This window comes from Pestalotiopsis fici (genome assembly GCF_000516985.1).
Source record: "Pestalotiopsis fici W106-1 unplaced genomic scaffold PFICI_Scf_15, whole genome shotgun sequence".
NCBI classification, from domain to species: Eukaryota; Fungi; Ascomycota; class Sordariomycetes; order Amphisphaeriales; family Sporocadaceae; genus Pestalotiopsis; species Pestalotiopsis fici.
Genome location: NW_006917105.1, coordinates 384,862 through 402,919, shown reverse-complemented (window position 1 = coordinate 402,919; position 18,058 = coordinate 384,862). Strand labels below are relative to the sequence as shown.

The following is an 18,058-nucleotide window of genomic DNA, read 5'->3' as shown; positions in this document are numbered from 1 at the left end:
AATGTCACTCGTTCATATCTGATCTCCATCATCAAGGAATCAGATGACATAGCCTCTCCAAGATGAGAGCCAGGCCCGAATAAACCCCTGGTGGGTTGCTGGTCCAAACGGCTGCCTCCCTACTACTGGAGGTAAACAACAAGAGCCTCGCTAGCACTGACTGTAAAGGATGCTTGTCCATTGGACACGGCAACCGTCTCGTACGTCTCGGAGCCCGTCACCACGCAGGTCCCATCGGTGAAGGACTGACCACCAAAGGTTGGGATCTGTCCCTGATCCTGCCTCGACAGGGCACTGGTTGCCGTCAATCTCTTTGCTCGCACCGACGACGCCGTCAGCCCGGTCAGCACAAAGGGCTGGGTTGTGCGGGTGCCACTGCCACCATAGTAGTCCGAGTTGTAGAGCAAAGCCCGTAGCGGTGCCTTGTTCGAGTCATAGGCCACGTACGCGGCGTAATTGGTCGTGCCATTGTCGAGGGCCGTCAAGTACGATGCTTTGGCGAGCAAGGCCGTCGCTGCATAAGCACCGTAGTAAGGCGCGCCCATGCTGTACCGCCCCCAGAAGCAATACTGACAGTTGCCCACTGTGCCGTGGTGGAAGTAGGTGCGAGAAATGTTGCTGTACGTGGCGCGGAGGGAATAGTCGAGCGTCCAGAGGGCCGCCCCAAAGGTGGGCGACACGGTAGCAGCGCCGCCGCCCGAGACTGATCGAGGCGCAACGTTCGTTAGTCATGTCATCACAGCTGCTGCTTCAAACATCATTACGGGGGTCGTGGTCATACCCGAGTTGGTCTCTCCAAAGACATATGGCTTGCCTTGTCCGAGGGCGGCAGTCACATCGGCGTCAAACACATGCAGGTTGCTGGCGATGTTTGCGTGGCTCATGAGTGAAGTAACGGTGCCACCCGGATAGTTGTGATGAGCATAAGTCTTGACATATTGTTTGACTGTCGAGTTCTCGGTAGCAATGAGCTCTGCGGCGCCCCAAGTGGGAGGGGAGTCATTGGAGTTGCCGGCCTGGATGATGGGCGCCTTGTTAACCGCCGAGCCGACGCGTATATCCCAGTTATTTTGTGAAGCGGCATCTATCGCCGGAGACCATCCGCCGGAAGCGATAGGCTGGCCGTCATTGGTATAGTCTGGATAAGAGGGTCAGCAGCAGGGCACAGTCGAGTCAACTACTATTTACTCTAGGCTCGATTCCCCTACACGCGCATACATACATTCCGGTTCGTTGCCCAGCTCAATGGCCAGCAGGTTGCCCATAGCAGATACTGCAATTTTCGCTGCTGCTATGGTATTGTCAATGTTGTTCTTGCCCCGGTTCAGGCCAAGGACAACGCTTCCCTTGTAAGTGTTGGCCAGGGTCATGAAGCTGGAGCCAAAGGTCAGCGACGCGGGAGCATCGGCCGCGCTCGCAACCGTGTACACAACATAGGCGGACGTTGTCGAGTCGTACAGGGCACGATCTTGAGTGGTGCCGCCAATCCGGATCGGAGGCCACGTGCCGGTGAGTGCCTGGAAGTTGGCGAGGCATTGGTTCGTGGCCGTGACATTGGTAAAGTATGATGGGTAAGCAAAGAATTCAAATCTATATGACGCGCAGCATGGTTAGCAATCCGCCCAATCTTTTGTTTTCTCCTTTTTCCCTCCTGTCGGTCCTCACGTACGAGATTCCCACAGGCGCCGGGTCAAGCGGTGCGTATTTGAGACCACCCGTGAGTGCCTGACTGGGCACGGCAAAGGTCACGGCCGCCGAAGCCACCTCGGCCGCTACTAAGGCAGACAGCGCAATTGTGGTGACGATGCCCAGGGCCATATTCGCGAGGTGTGACTGTGCAAGAGGAACAAGACAGACATGACGATAAAAATCGGGGGCATCGTGTGTGCCAGGTACGGGTTATGGTCTGGTTTTATTCTACATTGACTTCTCAGCACCTCGGCCATGACTACTCGAATAGCAATGGCTTCGTGTGTGCATGTGTGTGTGTTTACGCTCGGTCTACAACTACCTACTCCGAGGTCTTGTCCATTACCACGCTGGCTTTGAGTCTGCGGGATGACGAAATGCCTCCAATGAGAGCCAACATTGGCATCGTCGCATCGCCCAAAGTCAGGAATTTCAATAGTTTGAGCCTGGTATACATGCACGATCTAGCGTATATACATACATACGTACATGCATGGAGCACGTCGACAAAATGGCACCTCGCCCACGTGCCAATTGCCCTGCCTCCGCAATTCCCAATTTGGTATCTCGCTTCCCAACCCCCCTGCCATTGACGATCCGGCACCTGCCGACAACGAGTGTCTTGGTATATGTACACAGACAGTACTTTGGCTGCCTTTGTCTTGTGAAGTCTCTGTAGGCCAAACCTTGGATCGTGCACGGCGGCTGATAGATTGTCGCTGTATGTCCCATCCCGATGGAGTGTCATGGCCATGGTGCACAGTAGAAATAGGGAGCTGAACGACCGACTTCCCCCGGGGAGAATCAACCAAAGCCATTGCTAACGTGAGTGACCCCAGATTGGTCAACTTGGCATGGAAAAACAAACGACGCTGTAGTATCATCGTCCACTCCTGCGTCCTTCTCAGCTAATGGTACAAATTGGCCGTCGAATTATTCGAGTCTCGCACTACAACACATTGTTGTCCTTGTTTGGGCCGGACTCGGAATCTCCTCCCGCTTCACTTCTTTGTTGCCTACCTACCTATAAATACAATCAGAAAACGGGTACTACTACGTTTCTAAAAATAAACAACAACCAACAAAAGGATGTAATTGCAAGTCTTTGTCCATGTTACCATGATGCATTTCATTGTTCAAGTTCTGCCGATTATAAGTAGCCACAGACTCATCCTGGTAGTTCTTGGCCAAATGGTACACATAGAGCTCTTTTCACCTTCCTCTTCCCTTTGCATAGCGAACGAAATTTTGACTTCTTCTCTTCTTTTATTCCCCACTTACCTCTGTATTCTAATTTTCTTAAAGGAAAACACTACTACTACTACTACTTTCTTTTCTGCGTCGGAGCACATATTACTTACTAACGATAAAATCAATCAACCAAGTGAGGCCCAAAAACTGCTATGGTGACACCAGCAACATCGTCTCTGAGAAGGCAGAGATCATGGGATTCAGGATACATGTCGGATGCAGGTTATGATAGTCCAAGCCGTCGCCTCCCCCATGAAGGTCCCACCATCGAGACGTCTGACACGACCAATTACATTAGACGGAAGTGCGACTGGGAGGTTGACAGCGTCGAGGAGTCGGAAGATGATGGATATGGTGAGCACAAGGACGTAGACCGTTGTCAATATACCTTTTCCCAGGATCAAGGTAAAGAGTATTACGACGGCTACCTTGCAGAGCTCCAGGAAGAGCTCGAGGGAGCCCAGGAGCGTCTACTTATGGTCGAGGACAAGCTCAAGTTCTGGAGGCGTCTATACTGGCGGAGCAGAGATGAGTACTACTTTTCACATGGCTCGTCGTCCAACGGCTCAGAGCAAGGCGACTGTCCCGATGATGTGTCGGATGACTGGCAGTCTTTATTTGACGACAAGGGCGAGGACGGCGGCGATACGAGGCGCAAGTTTGTGGACGAGTTGACATGGTCCGATATCAAGCTCTCCGAGTTTCACCTGTACCAACTGGAGCTCGAAGTCGATGAAGCGAATGAGGACTGTAGCATGATTAACGCAGAGCTGGTCTTGTGCAATTTTCGTATCGAAAATTACCCACCAGAGACGTGGCATTTTGACAAGGAATCAGGATTGCTGATCTGGAATTCGAATAGAAACCAAGAAGTCACTGCAGATAACTTCTTGTCAGTGCCCGACCATAAGCGGTCATTGAGATATGGTAGAACAAAATATAATTGACATGATCAGATTATAGAAGAAATTTTGGGAATCAACAAAGTGAGTGGCCACCAATTCCGTATAGACAAAAGGGAATAAGTGGAAATATGGGCTTTGATCTCCCTTGTGTCTCTCTCTCTCTCCTCGTAGACTTTTTGTCCCATTTCAGGTTGCCATATACTTGGTCTTGTAGCAGAGCACGATGGCCGAGGCGTTGAGAAGTGCGACTAAAGCTGCTCGTCATCTTTCTGGTATCGGTCTTTGGGGTGCGTTGAACGAAAAGTCACTGCTGAATTGCTGTCAAACAAAATGTGCCAATACCTACAAATGTCAGCAGACCGTCCTCCATGCTACACATGTCCCAGTCAGCACAAGACTTCACACTGCTCACGAGGCTCATATTTTGCAACTGAAATATCTTAAAGAATTGAAAAGAAATCTATTGGGGAAGCGCCAAAGACGTTGGCCAAGGCTGGTGTGAGCGGCACCATGTACGTAGTTAAGGGCTTGCCAGGGGAGACCAGCTGTTTATTAATCCTTGCCTACCTTGATGCAGGGAGAGCTACTATTTTTCTGCTCCTTATAGCTACCCGAGTCAGGAACACACCTACGACAAGACTCTCGTGCAAAAGTGATGTGCTCATCGGGCGCGTCCATGAAGCCGATACACTGGTGCCCGTAAATCTTGGCACACTCGCACCGGATAACCTCGCCATACGTAGCCTGCCGACACCCACAAGAGTAGGAAATTTGTCGTGATGGCCAGCACATGATGGCTAATGAGGGAGTATAGAATGACACGAAGATACGGGAATGTACTGTATGTCTATCTGTGCAAGGAAATGTTAAAACTGCTGGCTTCTACAAGGTCCAGTCAGAGGCGTACATCGGTTGCTTATTATAACTTGCAAATACAACAATGAACGCATTGAGTCTGTGGCCCTGGAAATACATAATGAATCATGGTCCTCCTTTGTTGGTGTCTGTATCCGTTTGTCCCCATTGTGAGAGATACAAGCTTGTTATTCGAGGGTGGAGATAATGGTGACAACACCGGCTCAGCTGGGGTTATCTGGCAACAATCATCATCTTCTTAATACCCGTTTGAATCTCAATCGAAGCATATTGATTGCAAATCCTCTTCCCCGGCTCATGTGTAATGATTGCTTTGTAGATATATCCACTCGCGCATCCAACTGTTTGACAATCTTGTTCACGCAGATATACTACCATTACCGGCTCAAATAAACCACCATCATGCGGTACTCGAGCATTTCAACCCCATCTAGATTAGCATCAAGTCATCAGAGGTGATTTTAATATACCCAAGATAGAAGGAGAGGCATCGTAAGAGGGAAACGACCCAAATAGCCCCCACTCCCTTTTTTCCAGAGCAACCCGTGATAGCGACATGTTTACCAAGACATCGACCTCGGGTTGAGAGGAAACCATGGATGAGCCTTTAATTAATCTACAGGATTTCATGCTTCCGCCCTCCCGCACAAACTACCCGCGCTTCACCTAAGGAGCGCTTCAATCAATTACCCTGCCAGCGAATGGCCCAATGTTGATGTTTTCTGGATTTACCCGCCGGGTGATTACCCTCTTCATGCCACCATCTCGGAGCCCAAAACGGCCGTGCATACAATTTGGGTCATCTGCTGCCCTGACGTAGATTGTGTGGTACATCAAATGCCAAGACCTCATCTCGGCATAAGATATCTGGGGATTCTAATCACGTCTATATATCATCAGGATCAGCGGCAGTTCGAGTCGCCCCCGGCCTCAAGATCACGGAACTACATTTGCACACTCTTGGCTAATATTATCATCTGAGCATAATTTGAAGCCCAACTTGTATCACGGCCCAGATATCCACAAATAAAGGACAATGAAGATTGCATCGGCCATCCTCGCCCTGGTGGTAGCTGTCCAGGCGCATTGTACGGACCCGGCCTACCACCTATCTGGGCAACACGCTCATTCTGTTGTGATCCATGACTAACACAAGAGACCAGACACCTTTCCTGCACTCGTGTCAGATGGATCTGCCTCTGGAAAGTGGGAATTCGTCCGCAAGACGACAAACTACCAGTCCAACGGCCCAGTGACGGACGTGACGTCGTCGCAGATCCGTTGCTATCAGCTCGCGGCCGGAAATGAGGGCGCTCAGACAAAGACGGTCGCCGCAGGCTCCACGGTTGGTTTCACCGCAGACGCCTCCGTCAGCCACCCTGGCACACTGCAATTCTACATGGCCAAGGTCCCGTCTGGGCAGACCGCGTCGGCCTGGGATGGCGATGGTGCCGTCTGGTTCAAAATCTTCTCCCAGGGACCCAACATCTCCCCCAGTGGATTGACTTGGCCTAGTCAAGGTGCAGCGCAGGTCACAGCCAAAATCCCCCAGTGCCTGGCCCCTGGCGATTACCTCTTGCGCGTTGAACACATTGCGCTCCATAGGTAGGCAGCTTCTGGGCCCTAAAGCCTGTATGCACCGTGAGTAGACACTCGTGATCTAACACCAATCATACAAATAGTGCTAGTAGTGCCGGTGGTGCCCAGTTTTACATTTCGTGAGTACCAACATCCGTAACCATGACCATGACGTTCACCATGGGGGTGTTGCTGACCTGGCCAAGATGCGCTCAACTCACAGTCACGGGAAGCGGAACAAAGTCCTTTTCCGGTGTCTCCTTTCCGGGTGCTTACAAGGCGACCGACCCCGGCATTATGCTCAACATCTACTATCCGGTACCAACAAGCTACACAGCTCCCGGGCCTGCAGTCGTCACTTGCTAGGTGGTGGCCTTATTTGTGGTTGGTCTACATGTAGCATGAAAGGCGGGGCCGACTGCTGGACATTTATGTAGATAGACTAAATGGCTTACGTAGGGGCATCGTGTCAATGAGTGTACAGAATCGGATAACATCCCTCGAAAGGGGCGGAATCGCAAAACAAGACCGTATGCAGACACCGATATTTTTGATCCTTTTTTTTTGTCTATCAAGAATTACACAAATGCTTGGTGGCAAATCCAGTAAAACAACCACGCCCTGCCTGTTTGTTTCTGGCCTTGCTTTTTTTGTAGTTCATTCCGCTCAGTAAGGAGCAGGGCAATCAAAATCAATAGAAAACACCAGGCGCCATCCTGTCTAAGCTCAAGAACTTTCCTTGGTACAGTGCTTAATCGTCCTCATAGCGAGGGCCACTTGCAGCTGGTGTTTCCGCACTCCAAGCTCCAGGCGTCGGGGCATTGACAGCGTAAGCGAACGAACCACTTGCTGCTGGCGTCGGGGCACCAGCAGCCGGTGTGGGCGCATCGGCTGCTCCCCAGCCGCCCTGCCAATTGCCGCCAGGAGTGGGTGCATTCATGGCACCCGGTGTTGGGGCGTTGAAGGCACCAGGCGTTGGGGCATTCATGGCACCAGGAGTCGGGGCACCGAGCATGTGGGCTCCTGGCGTCGGCGCATCGTACGCGCTGGATGAGCCCGAGGCTCCAGGTGTGTAGCCCCAAGTATCGCCCCCGCTTGCACCGGGGGTCGGCGCCGCAGCACCATACGGCGTCTTTGCACCCGAGGACCAGGGATCCGCGGAGCCACTGCCGCCATAACCTGGCGTCTTAGAGCCGTGACTGAAAGAATCCGGAGCCGGAGTCTTTGCGCCCGAGTTCCAAGCTGGTGTACGAGCCCCAGAGCCGTACGCAGTTCGACTGCCGTCGTAGGGGTTGACGGTCCGCGAGCCATCGGCACCAGACCAAGCTGGAGTCCGACTACCGAAGTCGCCACTTCCGCCTTTGTTCCATGCCGGGGTGCGGGCAGAAGGCGTCTTCCATGCAGGTGTCCGATTCGACATGGAGGAAGCCATGGGCGTCCGCGATCCAGCATTCCAGTCTCCACTAGGGCGACCACCATCGAAGCGCGGTGCAGCAGCACCCGGCGGTCGGCGGCTGTCGTAGTTCTTGATCTCACGGCCAGTGATGGGGTCCTTGACAATGAGATCCTGTTTGGGCAGATTAATCACCTTACTCTTGGTATGGAGCTCGACGCGGGCATGTGTGTCAGACGTTTCCTTGACGCGACCCAGAAGACCCTTGTAACCTCCTTTCCTGATGGTGACGGTCTGACCAATGAGCCGATCACGGCCGATGGTGGGCTTGGGTGGGGGAGCCATGGCACTGCCGTTGGGATTCCGCTTCAGAGCCGGGTTCATCGAATTCAGGTCCGGCAAGGATGACTTTGCGTTGTTCCGGCCACCCTTTGCCGAAATAGTCGAGACGTTGCTGACCCGAGAAACAAAGATACCCGCGTTCTCATTCGTAGCATGTGTGTGACAAAAGACAAAGGTGCGGTGAATGTGAATGATCTTGCCCTGTCGTGCCATGCCTCCATTCTCTTTGACCACATCATCCAGTCTGATTTCTGCGCCATTGCGATCTGCAGCCACAGCCATTTTGCGTTTCGGCAGCTTATTCGCAATCTGAGAGGGCAGGACTTGTCGGGTGTCGCCATTCTGGTCGAGCACAACCATTGACTCGCGGTCGATTTTGACAATGCAGCCCACAGTGGTGGGATCCAGCTGGACGAGATCAAGCATTTCATATTGGCCAAGCGCACCTTGGCCTCCAATGTCGCTGGCTTCCCGGAGATCCTTACTGAAGACCGTGATTTCCGTGTGAGACTGGTCTGTCAAGAGCGTAACTCTGTCCTCGGATATCTTGACAACCATACCAACCTCATCGCGATAGCGGCTCCCGCCAATGACCTTGACATGGTCACCTGTTCGAAATCGCTTCCGCAAGCCCTTGGTAGGAACCTCGATGGTCTGGCCGGCCAGGTCTCCTTCCATGACGTCAATGGTTACGATATCGTTCTGGACATTGGTAGCCTTTCCGACTACACCCTTTTGCTCGCCATCGTACACCTCAATGATGTCACCCGGAAGATAGGTAACATTTGCAGAGCTGTCCTTCAGGCTTGCGGCAAGTGACTTCAAGTCGATGTTCTCAACTCCATCTTCTCCTCCCGAGGCAAATTTGGTCACCTCTTCCAGGGTAGGGTTGACATCCTGTACAGTCAAGAGCTGGATTTTGATGTCCTTGACCTGGAAGCCCTGCTCGAACTCGTCGCCGTTGTAGACCCAAGAATTCGAGCCAGTATGATAGTTGAGGGCACGGGGGTTTCTCTTCCGCGCTTCGATTTCACTGAAGAGTTTCTGGGGAGGACGCGGGCCCACACCAAAGGCCGGGCGCTTTCGTTTGCCATCAGCTGTGGCGGCGGCCAAGGGGTCATCGCGTATGGCGTCGTCAAGACGGGGAATGAATCTGACTCGTGCTTCCAAGCCATTCTGGGTAATATCCAAAACCTGGGCAAGGTCGCCAGCGTGCTTGGGTGGCCGTCTTAATCGAACCCAAGAACCAGGCTCCAATGAGGGAGTCTTCTGGACACGAAGTAGGTCGGGCATTTCCTTGATGTCGACCAGAAGGAGTTTTGTCCTGGGGTACACGTTGAGCATGCCGTCCAGAGCCTGAAGAATATCATTCTGTCGTGGCGCTTCCACGTAGATCAATCCCTTCATGACCGAGTTAGGTCCTCCCCTCTCAAAGGCAGCCGTGATGCCGAGTTCGTCTTTGGTGCCCATGCGCTCCTCGACTCGCTTCATGATGGAGAAGACGACCTCGCGTTCCTTGCCCTCCTTACAGCGAACTCCCCAAATGCTAGGATCATCTACACTGGGGAGAAGTAGTCGCTGGGGCACAACGCCGGATTCGCCGATACCTCTGGCGGGCTTGCGGTTTCCGTATCGCTTCTGATAGATGGCAGCCTGTTGCTCAGCATCAAAACTGGCTTCCAGATCACGTCTGCGATCGAGCTCTCGGTGTCTGGTGTCATCGTCTCGACCGACAATCTCGGCTTCACCTGGCTCCTCTCTCTCGATGAAGCCTTCCTGATCTTCAGCATCTTCGTCTTCATCTTCGCCCTCGTCCTCATCATCGACTTCGGCGTAGATATCAAGGAAGGCATTGGTTTTGTTCTTGCGACGCTTCCGGCGATGACCCTGCAAATTAATACTTGTTAGAAGAGCTCTTCTCGCTCAAGCGACGAGGGTCATTTGGCTGCAGGGGAATTCATTTTTAAATGGTGAAAACAAAGGAAGAAGAGACAGAGAATGGAAAAGCGATCGCAACTAACTTGAATCTCATCATCTTCGTCGTCCTCCTCATCTTCATCATCTTCGTCATCGTCGTTTCCACCATTCAAGTCTTCGCCTTCATCATCTTCATCGTTCTCAGCATCATCGTCATCGCCGGCACTTTGCGCGGGGGATGGCCTCTTGGTGGCGCGTCGGGGTGATTCATCTTCACCACCATTGTTATCTTCGGCGTCGCTGCCAACTTCAGGAGCCGGGTTGAAGTCGTCCTCGTCTTCGGACTCATCGACCGGGTCGTGGTCGCGAGGGTCGCTCATGATGGCGGGTTGCAAAGATGTCCTCGCGACAAAGGAATCGGCGCGATTGCCACGTTGCTAGAATAGCGCAGGCAAGCACTAGAAATAGGGCAATAGACAGAGAATGCAAAAGGGGAAAAATGGATGGACACGAATGGATCTGGCCTCAACAGAGGGGAGAAGCGCTGTTGAGGATTTGTAGGTTAGGTCTGGATTCTTTATGTCAGAGCTTCGACGAGGCAGGCGTAGGTAGGTAGGTAGAGTGGATTGAGGAATGGTGGGTCAATCAAGGGAAAGCTTAAGGGTACTAGTCTCACCTTGGGCTAGCGCAACCGGCGGGGATCAACTGGAGCGACCGACACGTCTGCGCTTTTAGTTCAAGTCTGGCAGCCTCAAAAGGTTGCTTTGTGCGGTATGTTCATCAAATGTACTACTCTGCAACTACTTTCAGCGCTGTATATTAATGTATGCAGTATGTAGGGTAGGTTCGTGCTGCACGTAGTCATGTTCGTCTAAGAAGGTTCCCAAGGTCATAAGGTGTAGGTAGCGCTGATATGCAAGATCCGTACCTAAACTCACCTCGTTCTTGTGTTACTACATATACAATGGTACAGTCAGTAATAATAAGTGCTGGGTGCGCACATATGTGCACGTCGGGTGTAGCATGTGCCTTGTCTTGACTGTTAGTGTTCCCAGTCAAATTTGAAATTGATGCAAGCTTTACACAGATTACCTCGGTCGTTCGGTGATCAATTGGAGCTGGCGACGACCACAAGGATTTTGATATCCAGGGTGTCCAATTTGGGAGCTAGCACTACTATGTATGTGCTAACTAGCATTAATAATAAGTGTCTAAGGGTCAGAAGTACTTTCCTTTCAAGCACTCAGCACTCAACTTGTTTTCACCAAAGATGCCATTTCAACCATACAGAGGTGGTAACATTGGATACTCCACAACTGCTTACATGCTGATCTTGTCCTTTCTTTCTCACTTACAAAAGAGCAATTGAAGAAGAATTCGTCGGTGGAAATAAAAAATGAAGGCTGTTGTGATTAACAAGTTTGTGCAGGTCAGTTGCAGCCATGACCCAAGTTATATCATGGTATTGTTGCCGCTCCGGAACCGTGTCGACTAAAGCGTGTCTTTTTTTTTTTTTTAGAATTATGCTGAAGTTCATGTCTCCGAAATCCCCGTTCCCAGTCCCAATAATGACGAGATTCTCATCCATGTGAAAGCCGCGGGAGTAAACTTTGTCGACACCCTCTATGTGAGTGAGCCAGCATGATTCACCTTACCATATGGGGGGTTTCCTGCCCCCATTTGCCAAAGTGCATCGCTAAGAGGAGGGGAAAAAAACCAGTCTCGAGGTCTCCATCAGAATAACCGCAGGCATGTCACTCCTCCGTTCACTTTGGGCCTCGAGTTCGCCGGTGAGGTCATCTCTGCACCGGCATCGTGTTCTTTTCCTCCGGGTTGCCGAGTCTTTGGTGCCTGCTTGGGCGCCTATGCCGAATACTTGGCATTGCCTGCTTCGAATGCCACGGCCTTGCATCACATGCCGCCTGCTTGGTCTTACCGACAAGCTGCCTCATTGGGCGCGACTCTGCCCGTCTCGTACGGTGCTCTCAAGCTTCGCGGCGCTCTGAAATCTGGAGAAACTGTCCTCGTCCATTCCGCAGCAGGCGGGCTGGGTCTGGCCGCTGTGCAATTGGCCAGGGCCCTTGGCTGCCGGGTAATCGGAACAGCTGGGTCAACGCTCAAGTGCGCGATTGCAGAGAGGTTCGGCGCTGAAAAATGTATCAACTATACTGCCAATACAAAATGGTGGGAAGAGGTAAATCGCCTGACAGGCCAGAAAGGCGTGGACATTGTCTTCGACTCTGTGGGCTTGGTAAGCGATAGTCTACGCTGTCTAGTACACCGAGGTCGGTTGCTTGTCATGGGGTTTGCTGGACGAGAAGGTAATCTGGAAGCCGTCAAGATGAATCGAGTCTTGCTCTCTCAAGCCATCATTATTGGTTATGTCAGTATTCAACTCCCACTCCTCTCCCCACAAAAGCTGGTAATCTCGTATAAAATGGCCCATGAGACATAGCCAAGGCTCACACTAGTTTCTGCAGCGTTTTGGAGAATCAGAGCGACGCGACCCGGCAGAGTCTGTGCAGATATGGACGGAATTATTGCCATTGATCGAGGCTGGTCAGATCAAGCCGGCCGTCTACGCCGGTAAGTACCAGGGCTTGGAAAGCGTGCCGACGGCTCTTGAAGATATAGCTGCTCGTAGAGTGTGGGGGAAGGCGGTCATACAGATTAGCACGGCAGATGATCAGAGCGAAAGAGCACAGCTGTGATGCAAATTTCTTTTGTAGGCCTCTACTGTAGACGCCTCGATAATGTGCTGCTCCGGAAGGGTTACCGTTAGAGATATCGGTCGTTGCAGTCGTCAAATTCATCACCCGGAGGACTTGTTCTATAGATTTAGCTTGAGGCCCCAAACACCTCTTCCGCCAGACACGCCTAGCCATTCGCCCTCGCTGTTTTGCGGCGTCCACCCAAGATTACCAACTTCATAGTCGCATTGCCATGCAGAGGTCGGTGTCAAGTGCTTGTCAGCGGTACCCGTGTTGCTCGGCGCAGTGTTCATCAGGTCCCACAAGAGAACCTGGCAGTCGTCACCCCCAGACGCAAGCACGCCCCTTCGCAGAGGTGACCATTCCATACAGTTGACTGAGCCACCGTGGCCCCGCAGCTCCAGCAGAGCTTGGCCTGGCTGCCTCACGTCAAGAATGCGAATCACATTTGAGTCCAGCGCAAACGTAGCCAGAAGATGCGTGTCATGCGGGGAAGTTGCAATTCTCATCAGAGGTGGTGCATTAGACATTGTCTGCTGAGCCAGAGTCGGGCTAATCCGCCCACCATTGGCATCTGCCATGCAAAAGATTTAGTCGACTGGGCTTGCAGGGAAAGGGGGGGGGGGGGGGGGGGGGTTTAAGATATAAAGTCAATGCCTTACCTCGGTCATCCTTAGCAGTGGGCTCATAGATGATGGTGCTGTGTTCTAGACTTCGCAGATCGAACATGCGAACACTCCCGTCTTGTCCACAACTCACAAACACATCTACGCTATTGGCGCAGAACCGTACGTCGTACACTTCCTTGTCGTGGGCAATGAGTTGAGTCTTGGCGGTAAGGGAGGGGATGTCCCAAATCGTACATGTCGTATCTATGCTGGAGGTGATGATGAGGCTCGGAGACACTGTGTTCCAGTCTAGAGACGTCAGAGGCGCAGTGTGATCGGGTGTTTTGGAATTAGAAAGCAAGGCCAACGGAGTGAGCTTTGTGGCAGGGCGTTGTTGGCGGCCAATCATGTTGTTCTCATACGAGTTCTGGGGTTCCGAGGGAAGGGACCATAATCTGAGATGGTCCCCAGATGTTGCCAGCAGATCAGTAGTTTGCTTGTTTGAGGAGGGAGGCTCCCACAATAGTCGCGTGACAGGATACGAATGTGTAGCTTCGGCAACCTTTGTGAACTCGAGGCACTTCTTGGATGCGCCCAGTCCATAGTCATCAGGGGGACCATTGACCACCTGGGTATCCAGGATTTGAATCTGTACCAGAACCTTGTCAGCCAACTGAAGAATTTTGCGAGCAGCAACGGTTATGCGCCAGAACAACTCACATAGTTGTGGCCGTCCTCCAGATAGCTACCAATGGCTACCTTGCCTGCTCCATTGCCCGAGGGTGCCCATTTACACCAGTCAAAAGCGTAGAGAGCCCAGGGCGCTAGATAATTGCTGGGAGAAGGTTGGGCGTTGGCAAACTCGTATCCGAGTGTGCCTGGCGCGCCATCGGACAGGCTCGAGTCTGCTCTTGGTCGAATATCTGCCAGGCCAAGAGGCGTGTTGGAGACATTGCGCTGAGACCCTGGGGGCCCAAGTTTGGGGTTGGGACTAGACATGAGCTGGGAGGATGCAGCTATGGAACCTCCGGGCGTGGTGGGCGTGTAGGGAGTATAGCCAGACGAGGATTCAAAGGGAGCCGAAGGGCTCGCCCTCGAGTACCCATGAGAGGAGGACGAGATGCTCAGCGTAGGCGGTTTCGAGGGAGAGGAGTAGTCGCCGGGAGACGGTTGTTGTTGTGGTTGGGAGTGGTGGTGTTGTTGTTGCCCGCCGCCGGCCACAGTTGGCAGGGCAGGCGCGGTATTGGCGCTCATGACGTGTGGCCTGGGAGCACCCAAGCCGCCGGCGGGTTGTAGAACGTTGGGGACTGCGGAGCTGCTGCTTCCGGCCGAGGGATATTGTGATCCGGGGGTGACGGGTTGCGATGCGCTCTGGTCGAGCTTGATCTGAGGCGCGGGGATGGTGTAGTCGCGGGGCGACATATGCGCCTGCTGCTGTTGGCTACTGCTGGTGGGGGACATGTGAAGCTCGTCATGGGAAGAACCGTAGGTGCTAGGGCGCCTAGGGCCGCCGTACTGTGGTGGCTGGTTCATCGCAAAAAGCCCTTCGCCGTTCGCGGTCGCGGCCGCGCGTTGCGGACGAGGTGGGATGGAGGGAGAGATGCACGAGGAGGGAGAACTGTACGCAGTTGCCGCTGTTCGTATGGGACTGTGCCGAATCGGTTGGTACAGACTTGCGTGTAGGAGTTCAATGTTGTCTGGCTTGAACGTCTGGGTATCGGGCGCAGATGTGGATGGGTATTATTAGATTGCGATGCGTGCCCAATGTGCCGCAGGGCTGGTTGTCTGTGAGTTAACTGTACCTAGGTAGGTAGTAGTAGATGGATCACCTACCTACCTTCGGTAGAGCAATTGTGTGGTCTGTCGCCTAATTCCAGCCGGCAGCGCCACGCGACAGGTTATTGTATGGAGGTTTCTTCCACAGCCCGGCAAATATTTACAGACGCTACTCGTGCAGCGTGAGACAGTCGCCTCAGGCACAGCCAAATTATGTGCCTGGCCCAAGTACGAAGTATGTGTGTGTCGGATTGAGTAAATAGGTAAATCATGGATGTATGCAGGTAAGGTGGTTGGTAAGGTGTGTATCCAAGTATGGACGGAATACATAGGCAGCATTCAGTTCAATGTTCAGCGACGTCTTGGGGAAACACTGATAGGTATGTACCTGATGCGCTTGGTTGGTATAGTGGTCACCTGTGGTAGGTACTTACATAAGATAGGTACTCATAGGTGGTCAAACTTAGTGCTCTTTCCATATTGAAGGGTCCCTCACATGACGGGAGTGCGGCAGAGGTACACGCACGCACGCACTTAGATAAGGTCCCTTTATTGTCATCAAATTCAGGAAATACCTCGACATACATGGGCGGCACGTCTTGATCTTGTCTACCTTGAAAGCAAATTTATCAAATATTGTGCAGCACCCCAAATCTCTCAAACTATCGTTTACCATTCTAGTATACTTGATGGATCACAATTATACGAGTAATAAATAACCTTTCAAGTGGCTCTCGGAATGGTTGATTTTTGAGCTGTCTTGGATCTTTCTCGTTATTGGCTAGTAGTGATCCGATTTTCCTTTTCTTAAAAGAAGAGAAATACAAATCTTGGCTACAGAGTATTTCTGAAATATTTAGAGAAAAATAAACAAAACAGAAAATAAAATTAAAAGCCAAGAAACACCTTGAAACGGGCAAGGTTGTATATTAACATAAACCAGCTCTGACCGGAGTTCAAGCAGGTTTACTAGACCAAATTAGATATGATGATTCAAGAAATCATGCTGAAGTTTGAGCAGCCAATTTGGTATACTGGTTTTTCGCGGGCTGCTGAAAACCTACCTAGGTAAGAGATGCTTGGACGAGATTTACTTTCTGTATAGTTGTCATCATACCTGGATTGACCATCTCTGACGTGCCTTTAGTTATAACGCGTCGTAGTGGTGGTACATGTGAACCAACCAACCCCACTTTAGCCGAGGCGGGACGGGACTTTGGATCTTTCAAGTCAACGGTGCCCCTCCAAGACTCTCGAAAGTGCTCGATCGAGGGCTTCCCGAGGCCGACAGGACCCCATGTCGTAGGTGGTTCAACGCCAGCAATAGCAACATTGAACGCCTCTATCCTACATTACAGGTACCTGGATGGAACTGTACTCACACTGGAGCAGGGTCTGGTAGTCACAGAGCAGGATGACATAGTACATTCAAATTACCTAAAGCAAGCAGTGTTGATGATCAAGGTCCCAACTCAGTCCGACCCAAGGGTTGCGCTCCTACAGCCGACTTGATAATTCCAGTCTTACTTCAGTACCTACTTACCTACCTCGACACTGCTAGAATCACGCATCTCCGGGCACATCAAAACCTCTCTCACCACCAAAATTGCATGCGCATACATTTGCTATACTTGGTGGTTTTTCTTCTTCTGGTTTTCTCTCACCTCGCGCCTTTCCGAACCGTCAAATTCGTACCGGTCCTGTCCGTCTTGCCTGGTGCTCGCTTACATGTTTGCTACCATGACGGACAGTGTATCGCCTTCCCTGCTGCTGCTCCCTCCGCCGCCGCACCCGGCGAATCGTGCCGCCTTGAGTGCTGCCTATCGCCCTTCGCTCACTTCAGTCATCGCACGGCTCAAGCAGCTGGATCATTCACATGGTGCCGTACTCATTGTCGCTGTTGCCGCTCCCGTGCTCGAAGGTCCTTTCCGCCGGAGCAAGTCGCTTCATTGGTCGGATGCACAGTCGCTACTGGCTGGCATATATAGCATCCTGTCCATTGTTTGCGCCGAGCTGCAGGTCAATGCTGTTGTCAACGCCGGGCGGGGCTCCGTCGATGCCCGTGTCGTGCTCGTGGACCATCGCCCTACTCAGAGCTCAGGCCTGGATGACTTCAGGCCCGCGATAGAGACGAACAACACTGTCGTCGTAGATCTCGCCACTTTTGCCTCGGCCTATCACCCTTGGAGTCACATCTTCAGCGTGGACACCGAGGCAGGACACCAGTTGTTGACCAAATTCCTAGTTTTGCTAGAGAAGATTCAGGTTCTGAAGCAAGACCAGATCATCACTGTCCAAGGTGGACTAACCTTGAACATTGCCTCTTCTGCTGCATCTGGCCCAACAACGCCATTGTACGATGTTGTATGTCTCGGTGGCACATTTGATCATCTGCACCCAGGCCACAAATTACTCCTAACTGCTGCTGCCTTACTCTTAAACGTGCCCCCAGATGCACCCAGCAAGCCCTGCCGCTTTGTCATTGGTATCACGGGCGACGAATTGCTCAAGAACAAAAAATATGCCGAATTTGTGCAGTCTTGGGATGACCGGGCCAATTATGTCATTGAGTTCCTGTCATCCATTCTCGCACTTCGGTTGCAAGGCTGGAAGCACGGGCAGACTTTGAAGCTGGAGCGGAAAGATGGCGGCATCTCGGCACTGTTCCGAGACGACACCATTTCCATCGACTGCGTTGTTATACAAGATGCCTATGGTCCTACTGTCACCGTCGAGGCCATGGATGCTCTGGTTGTTTCTGGAGAAACCCGTTCAGGCGGCGCTGCCGTCAACGACAAGAGGAGGTCCCTTGGCTGGCATGCCATGGAGGTTTTCGAGGTAGATGTCCTCAATACCGAGGATATCACCGACGAGACAGCGCAGAAGAGTGATTTTGCAACCAAGATTAGCAGCACTGCCATCAGAAGGCAAAAGGCCGAGTCACGCATGTAGTTCTCCGGGAGAATTGCTTTGGCCTTGAAGGAAAAAAAAAAAAGAAAGAAAGAAAGAAAG

At 52.1% G+C, this 18,058-nt stretch overlaps 7 protein-coding genes across 7 annotated transcripts; 4 read left to right on the top strand and 3 right to left on the bottom strand.

Moving 5' to 3' along the window:
* Positions 1 to 122: 122 nt before the first annotated feature.
* PFICI_15167 (uncharacterized protein) lies at positions 123 to 1,818 on the bottom strand (the record flags this gene model as incomplete). Its single annotated transcript, XM_007843748.1, has 4 exons — positions 123 to 703; positions 782 to 1,138; positions 1,223 to 1,590; positions 1,670 to 1,818. The coding sequence occupies 4 exons, from the start codon at positions 1,816 to 1,818 to the stop codon at positions 123 to 125; spliced, it is 1,455 nt and encodes a 484-aa protein (XP_007841939.1).
* Positions 1,819 to 3,092: 1,274 nt separating this feature from the next.
* PFICI_15166 (uncharacterized protein) lies at positions 3,093 to 3,887 on the top strand (the record flags this gene model as incomplete). The annotated part of the gene is made up of 1 exon (XM_007843747.1): positions 3,093 to 3,887. The coding sequence occupies one exon, from the start codon at positions 3,093 to 3,095 to the stop codon at positions 3,885 to 3,887; it is 795 nt and encodes a 264-aa protein (XP_007841938.1).
* A 1,870-nt stretch (positions 3,888 to 5,757) lies between these two features.
* On the top strand, positions 5,758 to 6,665 carry PFICI_15165 (uncharacterized protein; the record flags this gene model as incomplete). The annotated part of the gene is made up of 4 exons (XM_007843746.1): positions 5,758 to 5,809; positions 5,885 to 6,326; positions 6,404 to 6,439; positions 6,506 to 6,665. The coding sequence occupies 4 exons, from the start codon at positions 5,758 to 5,760 to the stop codon at positions 6,663 to 6,665; spliced, it is 690 nt and encodes a 229-aa protein (XP_007841937.1).
* A 385-nt stretch (positions 6,666 to 7,050) lies between these two features.
* PFICI_15164 (Transcription elongation factor SPT5) lies at positions 7,051 to 10,331 on the bottom strand (the record flags this gene model as incomplete). Its single annotated transcript, XM_007843745.1, has 2 exons — positions 7,051 to 9,921; positions 10,056 to 10,331. The coding sequence occupies 2 exons, from the start codon at positions 10,329 to 10,331 to the stop codon at positions 7,051 to 7,053; spliced, it is 3,147 nt and encodes a 1,048-aa protein (XP_007841936.1).
* Positions 10,332 to 11,347: 1,016 nt separating this feature from the next.
* On the top strand, positions 11,348 to 12,662 carry PFICI_15163 (uncharacterized protein; the record flags this gene model as incomplete). The annotated part of the gene is made up of 4 exons (XM_007843744.1): positions 11,348 to 11,380; positions 11,471 to 11,578; positions 11,672 to 12,373; positions 12,432 to 12,662. The coding sequence occupies 4 exons, from the start codon at positions 11,348 to 11,350 to the stop codon at positions 12,660 to 12,662; spliced, it is 1,074 nt and encodes a 357-aa protein (XP_007841935.1).
* A 119-nt stretch (positions 12,663 to 12,781) lies between these two features.
* PFICI_15162 (uncharacterized protein) lies at positions 12,782 to 14,803 on the bottom strand (the record flags this gene model as incomplete). The annotated part of the gene is made up of 3 exons (XM_007843743.1): positions 12,782 to 13,236; positions 13,325 to 13,919; positions 13,991 to 14,803. The coding sequence occupies 3 exons, from the start codon at positions 14,801 to 14,803 to the stop codon at positions 12,782 to 12,784; spliced, it is 1,863 nt and encodes a 620-aa protein (XP_007841934.1).
* A 1,983-nt stretch (positions 14,804 to 16,786) lies between these two features.
* On the top strand, positions 16,787 to 17,998 carry PFICI_15161 (uncharacterized protein; the record flags this gene model as incomplete). The annotated part of the gene is made up of 1 exon (XM_007843742.1): positions 16,787 to 17,998. The coding sequence occupies one exon, from the start codon at positions 16,787 to 16,789 to the stop codon at positions 17,996 to 17,998; it is 1,212 nt and encodes a 403-aa protein (XP_007841933.1).
* Between the last annotated feature and the right edge of the window lie 60 nt (positions 17,999 to 18,058).